This window comes from Hetaerina americana, unplaced genomic scaffold (assembly GCF_022747635.1).
Source record: "Hetaerina americana unplaced genomic scaffold, ioHetAmer1.1.p SCAF_4, whole genome shotgun sequence".
NCBI lineage: Eukaryota > Metazoa > Arthropoda > Insecta > Odonata > Calopterygidae > Hetaerina > Hetaerina americana.
Window position 1 is genome coordinate 32,046,145 of NW_027286985.1, and position 12,564 is coordinate 32,058,708.

Consider the following 12,564-nt stretch of genomic DNA (forward strand, 5'->3'; position numbering starts at 1 on the left):
AGCAAAAATCAGACACACAACTCGTTATTATAAAGTTGTTTCAGTTTCGGGCCATAATTGCCGTTCCCGCATGCTTTCTTAGACGGTCGCCATCCGCACGTGGAATGGTAGTTTCGTTTAAAATGGGCAATCCGACGACGAGATCAAAAAGACGCGGGTGGATGGAATCATCATCGTCCCCGCTAATGGTTTGGCGTGGGACGTACGCCTTCTCCCCATGGCAGCGAAACAAAAACCAGCGGAAGGATTAAAAAAAAAACAAAGAAATTGACGTGGGCAGTAGCTCGCCGCACGACAGGAATGTATGCATGGATGTATGTATGTACAAAAGCACGTCGTTTTTCCTTCGGCCATAAAAATGCAATTTTTAATTGATCACGGGATGAGGGGGAATGTGTGGCGGGGTGGCGGGCGCCGGGGAGCGCGGGCGTGGTGGAGGTGCGCCTGCGCGTCCGCTCCGGAGGGCCACCACGGCATCGCCCCGCGATCGCCGCATCGGCATCCTCGCACCCCTCCCTCCCGCCCCCTCTATTACCGTCCCCCTCCCCCCCACAAACACCCCCCCCCATCTCGCTCGCACGCAAGCACGCCCGACGCGGACTTATTCGTCTTTCATTTCCTTTTATTTATGCCTTCCTCTTCCTCCTTCCCTCCCTCCTCTCTCTCTCTCTCTCTCTCTCTCTCTCTCTCTCTCTCTCTCTCTCTCTCTCTCTCTCTCTCTCTCTCTCTCTCTGCCTCTTCACTCTTGTATCTTCCGCTTCCAATATAATCTCCACTGAGCCTCCCTACTTTCCCTCCCCTTCCCCGATAGACACACCCCTCGCAGTCCGCACTACGGGAGGGAAAAAATCCCTCTCGAGTGTTCCAAGCTCCTTCTCCTACTCCACTCGGGGTTCTTAACAATGAGCCGAAATAAGTTGCGTCACGCCTTAAAAATGCGTGTGTTTACTCCCCCCGATCGATCGCCGGGGCGAGGAGCAGATTCAGCGATTCGCCCCACTCCTTCCTTACCCTCCTCTCCCCTCTCTCGTCCTCTTCCATCCCCTCACCTCTGCTCCCCCCTCTCTCCCACACTACCGCTTCATTTCCTCCCCTCTGGCCCTCCTCCCGCACCCCCGCCTCATACAATACGCCCCCTTACACACGAAAGAGGGCTTGCCTGCCTTGGTGAGGGAGAGAGGGTTGAGGGACTGAGGCAGCGAGAGAAAGAGCGCGTAAGTCGGCAGGAAACGAGTTCATTTCAGGTCGAAATTACGATCATGAGATTCACTCTCCCGGATTATTCTTTAACCGTGAACTCTGGAAATAAGGAACAGCAAAACTTGGATATAAGTCATCGACATCTCATTCTAGTACTCCTTTAAAATCATCCCCGCTAACGTGATATTATTGTTAAATTGTAATGAATTTACTCATTTATAGACTGATGAACACAATTATTAATCTACTAAAAGATGTGGTTCTAGAGAATAAAGTTTCACCGGTGGTTATACATTTTTACTTCACGAAATAATGTTTATGATATGGCATCTGTTTTACGGCGTCAAAAAGTTAGGCCGTCTTATTGAACTAAATTAGACGCTTGAAAGAAAACTGCTATGCCAGATATGAATTATTCATTTCATAATTATTTGGGAGTCATATGGATGTATAACAGTCGTAACCAGTTTTACTATGGTATCCGTAATATATGCAGTGTATATTGTGTAGTATCATATGCAGTGTACAAGTATATAGTTAGTTTGTGCTGCACCGCATGTGGTTTTGGTCGAGTTGAAGATGGCCTACTTTTGAGGAATTGTCGCGCTGTTCTATTACTCCGCACTACAATCTACGCAAGTTATACCAATTCAATACCGCAACAATAGAGATATCATAATACACACCAGGCATGTCCCGTAGGTTAGCATTCCGCGAAAAGAATGGTAACATTAAGGAAACGTAGAGTTTTTTTTAGCAGCGTTTTATTTTGACTCCGACTGGGTCTCGCATATATTCCGTAGGTATTTTACATTAGTTGCCATTTGCAGCAAGCAACGAAGTGGGTACCGGTAACACAATTTTAACTTCGAAAACCTCTTGCAGTAAGTAATGAAACTCTGATTTTATGGCATCAGAAGTTTTTGAGAATGGGAGTCACTATTATGAAAAAACCTATCGCGATTATGCAATACTAATAATTTTTTCATTCATTTTTTTAATACAATGGTGTAAAGTAAGAGATTGTATTTATGCTTTCCAAATTGCCTTCAAGTGATAAACATGAGATCAAACATGAAATCCGAGGTTGAGTCTATGAGAGCGTCGTTTTTTAAAAGGAGAGAAGAGACGGAGTATAATTAACGAAATATTTATTTCCTCACACGAAACTGATTGTTTCCAAATTAAAATTGGACCCTAGTTGTCACCAAGATTACAGAGGAGAAAAAGTTTTCAATTATGACGAGGACTGTGTGGGGAGAGTGGAGCGTTGGATAAAAATTGGATAAAAATAAGCTCATATTTGAATGAGGAAGAGGTACGTAAACATATTTGTTGCATTTTTTTAAGCTGAATATGATGTAGACAACCATTTGCGTCAATTGACCGTCCTCTTAATGTCGCCATTACAATTTGTTGGTATCGATTGCTTTTAGAATAGGTATGGCATTGGAACGAGGGGGATTTGAGGGAGTTCTGTGGGATAAGGGTCGGCGATAAAAGTGCGTTGCAAGTGGATTATACGCCGCTGCGTGCTGTTCAATCTGTTACCTCGTTCTTTCGCTCCGCACCCGAGGGTTTCAAGCTCTTCATCCCCACCAGGTGGACAAATGGGACATGTCTCATCTGCGTGACGTCCTCCGCCCAGGAAATTGCATCCCCCCTCCATTCAGCCGAGATCCCCGAGACCCTCTTTTTTCGCGCTGCCATCCCCCTTCGCCCCAAAACTCTCTCTCAAATTCTACCCCCTGTTCCAATCCCCTCATCTCTCCGCCCCATTTTTGATCGTCCTTCCACTTGTGCAACATCCGCTCTCTCTCGCCCTCACTTACCCCCGTTTTTCCTCCAAAAGAACCTCTCCCTTCAAACACTCCTCACCGTACATTCTAACATTCTCTTTCCCTTCAGTCATTTTCATTCCCATAGTCATTTCATTCAGCTCTCTTCCCCCATGAGGAGGAAACTTAGATTTAAGTAGGTCTTGACGTTTCATGGGCAGGTGAATGGTTTTTTGCAATGTAAATCTCTAGAAGGCCTCCATTTGCATTGGGTGAAACCGGAATGTAAAATTAATTAGAAATAACCGTTCTATTAGCTTTTCTCCTGTTCTTTCTAGCTAATTCTTATTATGGCCAACAGTTTGGAAAGAAAACCTATCATTTATTTCAAGTATTCCTGAAGGTACTCTTCGTCCTTCGGCACTCCCCAGAGTGATGAACTATCTATTTTTATTGATGATAAGAAAAAGTGAAATTCAAATAATTCCGACTCTTTAAAAAATATATATGGGATGAGTTACATAAAGAAAAATTGAAAATAAAATATTTCACATAAGGTTTTACGAGGATTTGCCGTTAAAGCTTTCGTGGTTATTACCCTTTTGAATTTGTTATTTTGTGCTGTTTTAGAAAAATGTATGAGAGCCATTAAACTAATAGATACCCCAGCAAGTGTATGCCATTGTAATCAAAGTGTGAGTGATTAATCAGACAAATATAGGTTTTCAATGTGAAAAACATTCTTAAAAGAGATTGAACAGACTGAACTCTATTTTCTTAATTTCTACATGTACTTAACCGAAGTCAATAAGCAGCCTCCTGTTTTGAATCTATATCTAATAGCAACCTATATTAATGAAGTGTGAATGAGAAAATATGTTAGCCCAAGAAAGGATACTTTATGTACCGTAAAACTTAATTGGTTCTATAGAACGGATAACATAGCTCAAATAAAATGACATAAAAATGAGATTTTTGCATGCTAAAATTCACGCACTTGGGTATATTTGCAAGTCTTCTCTTTGTAACCAAGATGTGAACCTTCTACCCTAAAGTCGCTAGAAGATATATCTATTGGTTTGCAATGCTATCCATAAAAATACTCATAGAAAGTGAATTAACTTATAGGTTATGTAAACTTTAGCTCGACTTTTTTTCTCCTCTGATTTTCAAATATTTATTGGGCATAGGAACTTAAGTACTAATTCAACACAGCCGATGAGTGAAGCACTAACCGTTTCTTCCCATCTTTTATTCATGAGACCTATTCAAACTCTACTCTGAGATCTTGCGGGGATCGAGATTGGTTCGGTTGCTATCTTGCTGGAATCCCACCCAGAGGGCCAGGGTTCAAATTCCGGCGGTGTTGAATATTTTTCAGAGGTATCTCGATCCCTACTCGAGGTGCTTTGTGGAGGGCACTTTGAGTGCGTACACCGTCCGTCGGATGGGACGTTAAGCTGCGGACCCCTTGGCGCCTTTCGTTAAGAGTAGGCTAATGCCGACGCCGGGTTTCTCTTCACCCTTCATCCTTTCCTGTCCATCCCCTATGGCGCAAATGACCTCAGCTGCCGGTCGCCTCCCCTAAATACTACTGCTACCACTACGCTGAGATCTTGCTTAACATTCTCCGAATCAATACTACATATTAATTATTTGCTAAAGACATCTGTGCATATTAAGTATTTTTAATACTACCTCTGCAAAGATTTTCCACAAGAAAATCATGGGATGTCTAATTTCTTGTAAACTCCCCTTCTATTTGAGCTAATTAGTATAGAATCATCCTTTCTATCACAAAATATAGAGTCGCTTATGGAATGGCTTATGAAATATAACCATGGGAAATGACGAATTAAATAAGTTAAACATAAGGAAACAAACACGTAAAGTTGAATAAAATAGTAAAATGCCTTAGGAAGAAGAAAGAGAATTGGAAGAATGCAGAATAATTGAATGGAGAGGCATAGCTGCGGTAGAAGGGAGCATGTTGAGCAACTGAGTAAGAAGGAAGAAAAGAAAAGGAATTTGAACGGTATGAATGGGGTAATAAGTACAAAGTGCCGAATAATGAGATATTGTAAGACAATAGATTTTTACAATGAGCGGTAGTGCTTCAGAAGTGGAAATGATTCTGTAGACATCTTCGAGGACCATTCAAACTCTAAACTGAAAACCATCTGTCACATTATTAATCTTAACCCTAGAATATTTTAATATCGATAACCAATGACTTGAACGTCCTTAGCTCTCTAAAGCCTTCCACAAAAACTGTCGCTTTGCTTCTTAGTTCCTTTCTCCTCCTTTCCCCCACTTCCGCCTTCCACCCGTGCGCCTTACACTCCTCCCCCCCATTACCACTCTCCCCCTCCCCTCAATCCTCTTTACGATCCCCCCACCCCGAATTCCTCCCAAGCCGTTATTTCGGACCCCTTCTGGCACTCCCTTTCTTTGTGTACCACTCCTCACCCTTTTTTCCGCGCTGAGAATCCTCTCGAAGGGGGGGAGGAAGTAGGGAGGGTGAGAGGGGGAGCGGGAGAGAGATGCCCCCTCCTCGCCGCGTTTTTCTCCTCGAGACCATCCTCCGCATTCTCCCGTCCTGCCCCATCCCAAACGCTCCCCTCCCCGTGCCAAATCCCCGACGCTCACAAATCGGAGGCAATCTCCGCATTCAGCTCGTTCCCCTCCTCCCACACACCCAGCCACTTCCTCTTCCTCCTCACTTCTCCCCATCTCTCCCTGGATAAAAGGCCTCAGGATGTATGCATTCGTTAGGCGGATTCAGACGTCCTTCTTGCACGCCTCCCTCAACCCAAACGTGCCAACACTGCACTGTAACACTTCGCGCTTCTTCGGCCCGTTTTGATGCTGCCAATTCCACTCCCGCCGGTATCGTTTACAGTTGAGTTCTCTATAGGGTTGATCGATTTCATCGTTCCTTGAACGCTTCGATGGATTTTTCACTAACTTTCCCATGCATTCGTTGTAATTTTGGTCAAAGGAAGTAAGGGAGGTGAAGGAATATCGTCCAAGTCGTTCGTAAATGTATTTACAAAAATTAACTTGAAAGACACAAGTGAAGTGGTGAATAGGTTTTTATTTGGTTTCTTTTTCAAATTTCCACGCTATAGTTTTTCCCACGAGTTTCCATGGTTCATTAAGTTGGCAAATGTGGCAAGAGGAACAAAGAGAGCAAAATATCTGCGTTCTCAGTTTTTGTCCATTTTTTTGTCACCATTTCCGGGAATTCATTCGAGATTTTGAAGTAACGGTCCTCGCAAAAAGCGTTCTCTGAAATTCAAGTCTTTGATAATTTTTTCACGATCAAATAAACGGTTTTTATGGTTATTTCAAATCTAGGATGAGAGTTGTTTGAAAATATGAGATTAAATGAAAAGATTACATCACAATTTATTATCATGAATGGGAGCGGTCCGTCGAAATTATTTCATGTCGTCGTGGGTCTCTGAAGCACTTCTGCATAGATTGAACACACACGTTCTCTCTCTTCACGTATTCAAATACGTGTGCAACGCTATGAAAATTTCTCCCTTTTTCCGTCTGGTTACTCGCTTACAAAATATTCGTCCTCCTTTCAAAACTTTCTCTATCGCACAAACTCTCTATCATCCTCCATTCGATTTTTCTGCCTTTAAATTCCCTCCGCAAATGTCTTCTCATCCCCGTTCCTAGATAACATTTCGTCATGAATTTTCATTTCGATCCAGCTTAGATTTTCTAACTTTCTCCACACATTTTGAAAGCATCCAGTCTTTCATTCTCTTAGTGGGATAGCATAAAAATATTGTCAAAATTTGCGGGCGAAGACATGTTCAAAAATATCTCTGGCAGTCATGAATACTTTTGAAACCCGAAATTCAAAATAGATTAATAAATGCCCCAAGTAAGCGTCCATTAACATGTGGAACCAGCAGTTTAATTACTTCTCACTCCAGTCTGATTCACTCTTTCTATCCATTATCGCTCTCAACCTGTAGCATTGGATAATTAGAAGTTTAAATGCACGCGTATGAATCCATCAGAAGATATCTTACGGTGATTTAAAAGTATTATCTGAATCAAAATCATTGGGAACCTCGGGGAAGTAAAGAGATACGTATTGGATAGAATAGATTTTTCACAAGATTGAATTTATGTGGGTTCATTGAAGTTTTTCGACTGGTTAGCTTAGCGAGAAAAAGGTTGCGAAATGATACCACCAATATCTGTCTGACTCGTACCCATAAACATGGGTACGAGTCATGGATCTCATGTTCTTCTTGCCAATGGCATTCCTTTCCCGAATTTATTTGTCACCTCTTCCTCAGGACTCGGCGTGAATGAACATACGCAGCTTATAATATAGTAATATAATTTACAACATGCTCTCGGTAGCCCTTCTTAACTATCAAATTTTTGTGAACTTATTTTTACCCCATCAAAACTCTGTACACTCCTAACTAATGCGTTTAGCGCACAGACCAGTTAGGTCGTAAAATATAGTATGTTTTACTTCCTTTCACTTTGTACCCATTTCCAGCTGAAACCTTTACTTCTTTTTCCAGAGTGGTAATAAAATTGAAGCCCAGAAGTGAAGTTGTGACTAAGTTAGTTCTCAAGAAAAAAGCTTAGAAAAATTTCCTCATGTTATTCTCTCAGTGCTCCCAGGAGAAAAAATATAGAAGTGATAAGGTCTTTGAGTACCACTCGAATGAGCCCCATTTTATGTAATGATATCTTTGCATAGAGGCAGAGGTGGAGCCAATATGGAGATTGAGAGAAATTGAATCATCAAACGTACTCACTTGATTATACCGAACGTACCTATGACGATTATAGAGTAGAATCCTTGGTGAATGCTTAATTTTCTTCTTCGGTGAGCATTTTGATGCAAATTTAGCATTCTTAATGTGAAACCTTTCTCACATACGAGATCTCACTCGCATCAACTGGTCAATTATAATTTAATTCTCTCATTTATTGCGCAAGAACCTCTTCCATTAGTTTCATTTCCATTGGTTTTCCAAATATAGGTAGTGGCGTATATCTATTGGTACGGGGAATTTGCTACAACTTCTTTAATCAATTCTCAGTAAACATTTTTTATTTCAGTTTTGATACTTTTCATTCGTGCATGTGTAGTTAAATTCTACTTCTGAGAGTGAATTAGTAAGTGGAAAAGAAATTAGTAAGACTTTTTAGGACGACGTTCTCCCTAATATCTATCAATGTCTTTTGAAATGAACAACTTCTTAAGATTTCTCCATCCGTAATTTTTATTTTGGTGATATCAGTTGAATTAATCACAGGAATTGTGTACGGTTGGAGAAATATTGGTGCCTTAAATATTTTATATTTGCCTCTATAATACATATAATGAAACACCTGAGCGTAATATCGATGATTTTATAGAATCCGATATTCATATATACCCTCACATGTATATTTGTATGAATTCAATCTATCATATACGTGTGTCTGAGCTAGTATTATGGATTATTTTAAGGGCTTAAAAAAATTTATTTTAACACTCCTTCCGTCATTCATTAGTTCATGAGCTGGCGCATTACATTTACAATACGGAGATGCCCGTGGTACCAGATACGCGGTGTGATTAATAGTCTATAAGTTCTCAATGAACAGCGAAGTCATGATGAAAACGCGGAGTTTTAATGGGATGATTTTTTTTGGCACCAAAAACCTGAAGCCAGAATGGATTGACGTCACGCGCTTTATTTTTCTTCGACTCGTGTCCAGTTATCCTCGAAATAAATTTGGAGGTCTTCAATAAGATGAATTAAAACTCGCCAGCTCAAGACATGCGCAGAATAATTTATTTCCCCCTCTTCTTTGTATTAGGGGAGTCTTTCACGGTGACTTCATTCAATCCTTAATTCTAAGTGCGAATTTGTACAAATGGCATTTCAGAGGAGCACGACCACACGAACGCCTTGATTTTTCTTCCGTTCTTCTGATCGAAATGTGATGTGAGAAGCATTCCCAATAACATTTAACCTTTTCATTTTGACCTTTTCACGGAGAAAGAGGGAGGGAGAATTATTATTGAGACCTCGTCTACCCACGCAAATTTCCAATATGTTCCCTGAATGATCCGTGAGCGGACTCTCAGCTAAAAGTCATCAAAGAACTTCAGACATTTTCCCGTTATTACAAAGTTTAATATTTTTTTTCTGCTTTTAACATAAACAGATATTACTGAATCGTAATGAAACGTCAAGATTTTAACGTGAAGGTGGAATTCATTGAATAAAAAAAAGACATGGCTTGGGAGTCCATTACTTCCACCCTGGTGGGTTCAATCGTGACATTTAAAGATAAAATGTAGGTCATCGCATCCATTCGGTCGTTTGAAGACTTTTTCCAACTTTTATTCAACTTATTCAATAAGAGGAGTAACTTCCATGAAATGGAAAGTGAAATGATGACATATATTTATAAAATGAATCTAATTATCATTTAATCCTTCTTTTTAATTTCATTCTAACTTGAATCATAAAACATGTCAGCCATTGCTTGCTTTCCAACTACAGATGAATTAACCATCAATTTTCAAAAGTTTGAGTCAAATGTTCTTACCTGTAATGCTTCCCTGGTATTGTTAAAAATCATGCAATTTGGTTACGCTCTAATTATTTCATCATATGCGTCGAGATAACAAGCAGATGGCCTATTTTCCTTTATTATCGTAGGCTACTTTTATTTGTTTATAATACTAAACTATAGCCTAATTATCTTCCATGATTATTTGTACCAGATAGTAGGATGTTTAGGATATGCAGAGACAAAGCATTTATTGATTAATACCACAAATAACTTCAGTTTTTGTAAATTCGAAATTCTATCTTCACCTTTGTCTAAACATAGTCATTGTTTTTTTAAATATCGTTATGCAAGAAGTTGACGTAATATCTTTTTAGTATAAATAAAAATATCATTGGTCAATAATCACCATTGTAGTTTTTACTTGTGCGTTGAGAAGATTATACCGTGTGATAGTTCATAAAGAGGATTGTAATATCTGGAGCTCTGTGGCCATTATCTCTAATTACTTTGTATTTTAACTCCACAAACTAATGAAGATGTATTCCTCATCTCCCGTTAGCGTATTGTACATTTTATTGCTACTTTTTTTAGTTTATAGGTTCTTCTAAATTCCCAAATTTGCAGAAACATTCGAAGAAATGACCTTGGAGTCAGTCATAAGTGTGCGATTGAAGATGAGTTTGGGAGTTGATTACAGAATTTATTATAATGGCCGTTTTTATTTAGTGTGAAGTCACTCGTACAGGATACAATGCTAGTTCACTCAGAGGAATTCACATCCTAATGCCTACGAATCCATATTGATAGCTAAGATGCTGTGGGCTTCGCACGTTCTTTGCCCCTGTCGAAACAATATTTGCAACTTGTCGTACACATATACATCTCTAATTGCATACATTCCGGGATGGCCACAAAATAACCCACATCGGGAAGAATGGTAAACGTCAACGTGAATGAAATGGATAGCGTCGGTTTGCCATTTGCCTTGCCCATTAAATGAAGGACTTTGAACCCTGTCGTTTTAGTATATTAAAAAACTTTCCAGTAAAGACATATTTCACACATCAAATCACACATCATTTTGAATCAACACATTATGTAGATTGTGACAAAAGTGATGCTCAACTTATGTCCGAAGAAAAGTGAAAACTTAAAAATAAAAAGGGACGAAGAAAAAATTGATGGGCCATCAATTTTATAGCCTAAACCTTACCTTGACCAAACAGGTACTTTTCAACTTCCAACATGAAAGTGTTAAAATCTTTTCGTTCCGTAAATTACGAAGGAAAAGATTTCATTTCTTTGTTTCTGACTTTTGCCTCCTAACGCGTATCTTCTTTCTCTCTCTCTCTCTCCCTCCCACCCTTTCCCGGGGAACAGGTCCCTGCCGAAGCTGAGTAGCCAGGACGAGGAGGGCCCGGCCGCCCATGCACCCTACTCTGGTGTGGCCCACTTCGAGCCCATCCCGCACGATCACGACTACTGCGAACGCGTCGTCATCAACGTAAGTACGATGATAACCGGTTGTGGAGTATAAACCCAAGAAGAGTGCTAACCCCCTGAGTAATTGAGTCATTCCATGACATGTTTTCTAGTCCATATCTGCATGTCGATATTGAAGAATAAAAATCGCTTCACTCGTGCCAAGTCCTATACCGGCGCAATACGCCAGTAAACCATATAAAGTCGATTTTTTGGTGGTGTACCGACTCCCTCACCTGCTGTTGCAGATATCGCGAGTTCGATTCCTGTCTAGGTGTAGTTTCTGAATGTAAGATTTTTGTCCTATTATTGGACTTTTGAGCCTAATTTAATTAAATAACCCTCTTTTACCAATTGTTATAGGAACCAATGTACTATGTTAATAATTCAGAGCCAAAATATAGAGAAAACCCTTATTATATTAACATTAATCAACACAAAACAATTGACGACAAATGTAGGGATTCAAATATATTTTTTTCTCTTCCATATCATGTCCCTTTTTTGTATAAAAGGTATATGGACAATGGAGCAAATTAATATAGTATCCGAGGATGGATCGGACATTAATAAAAATAAAAGATGAAAACAAGGAGTTATATTCTTGATTTTTCTATGCATTTCATCTACACGTATTTGAATCTGCATTGCATCTATAGGCATAATAAAATTGATGTTGTAATTGCATCTCATTCCTTTACCAGTACAGTATATTGTCCAATGTTAGTGGGAATGAAGGTTCCATGCATTTTCTTCTTTTTTGGAACTGACCCATCAACAAAAAAAATTTAAAGTCATACTACTGCTCCGTAATTTCACCTTAGCGTAAAGAGCCCTCTTTTTATGTTTGGTCGTAGATGAAAAATTTTCTTTACTGAACGCTTCATAATATTTAATAATTCAGAATACGGTTGATTCATGATAATCGGGAATGATATATGCTCCGATTAACACCCTGTTAATTCTGACGCTTTTTATAAACACTTTTTAATAATTTATTTTACGTCACAATCGTATTTTGTTACTGAGCATTTAAAAATATATAGATAAATTCAAGTGATATGAGCTTGTATCTACGGATTAAGTACTGCTTTCTATTAACTGTGATTTGAAATTTTTGTAATGGAATTTTTTTCCTTCAACTTGTCATTATGACAGTGTGTGCAATCATAAAACTCATTTGCGTGTCAAGTATGAAGAACTCTTCGAGCTCATAATTTTTGAACAGTAAATAATCTTTAAAAAAATTCTTTCAATTATTTTCATAAAAAACTAATTGGCACAAGAAAAAAATTGTTTGTTATTAGAAGTAAATTTATTTTTTCATTTCCGTGGCAATGCTATCGTATTGGTTTTAGTTTTCAAACCCTTATTGACTTGAAGCTGCATCACGTTTTACTGCAGCCACCCGGTTCTTGTCATGAAATTAATACCGTTTTCATTCAGATTATCTAATTCCCCTCAAATACTTGACTTTACAACAGAAAAAATGTACAGTGAATTCTTAATATGAACTGAAAACCTTGGTTGACTAAATAAA

At 39.3% G+C, this 12,564-nt stretch overlaps 1 protein-coding gene across 1 annotated transcript in view; it reads left to right on the plus strand.

Annotated features, from left to right (window-relative positions):
* Sh (Potassium voltage-gated channel protein Shaker) overlaps nucleotides 1-12,564 on the plus strand; it is a 503,402-nt gene that overhangs the window by 414,222 nt on the left and 76,616 nt on the right. Inside the window, exon 2 of the mRNA XM_071590049.1 lies at nucleotides 10,923-11,046. Coding sequence (XP_071446150.1) covers nucleotides 10,923-11,046 — 124 coding nt within the window. The remainder of the gene's footprint in view (nucleotides 1-10,922; nucleotides 11,047-12,564) is intronic.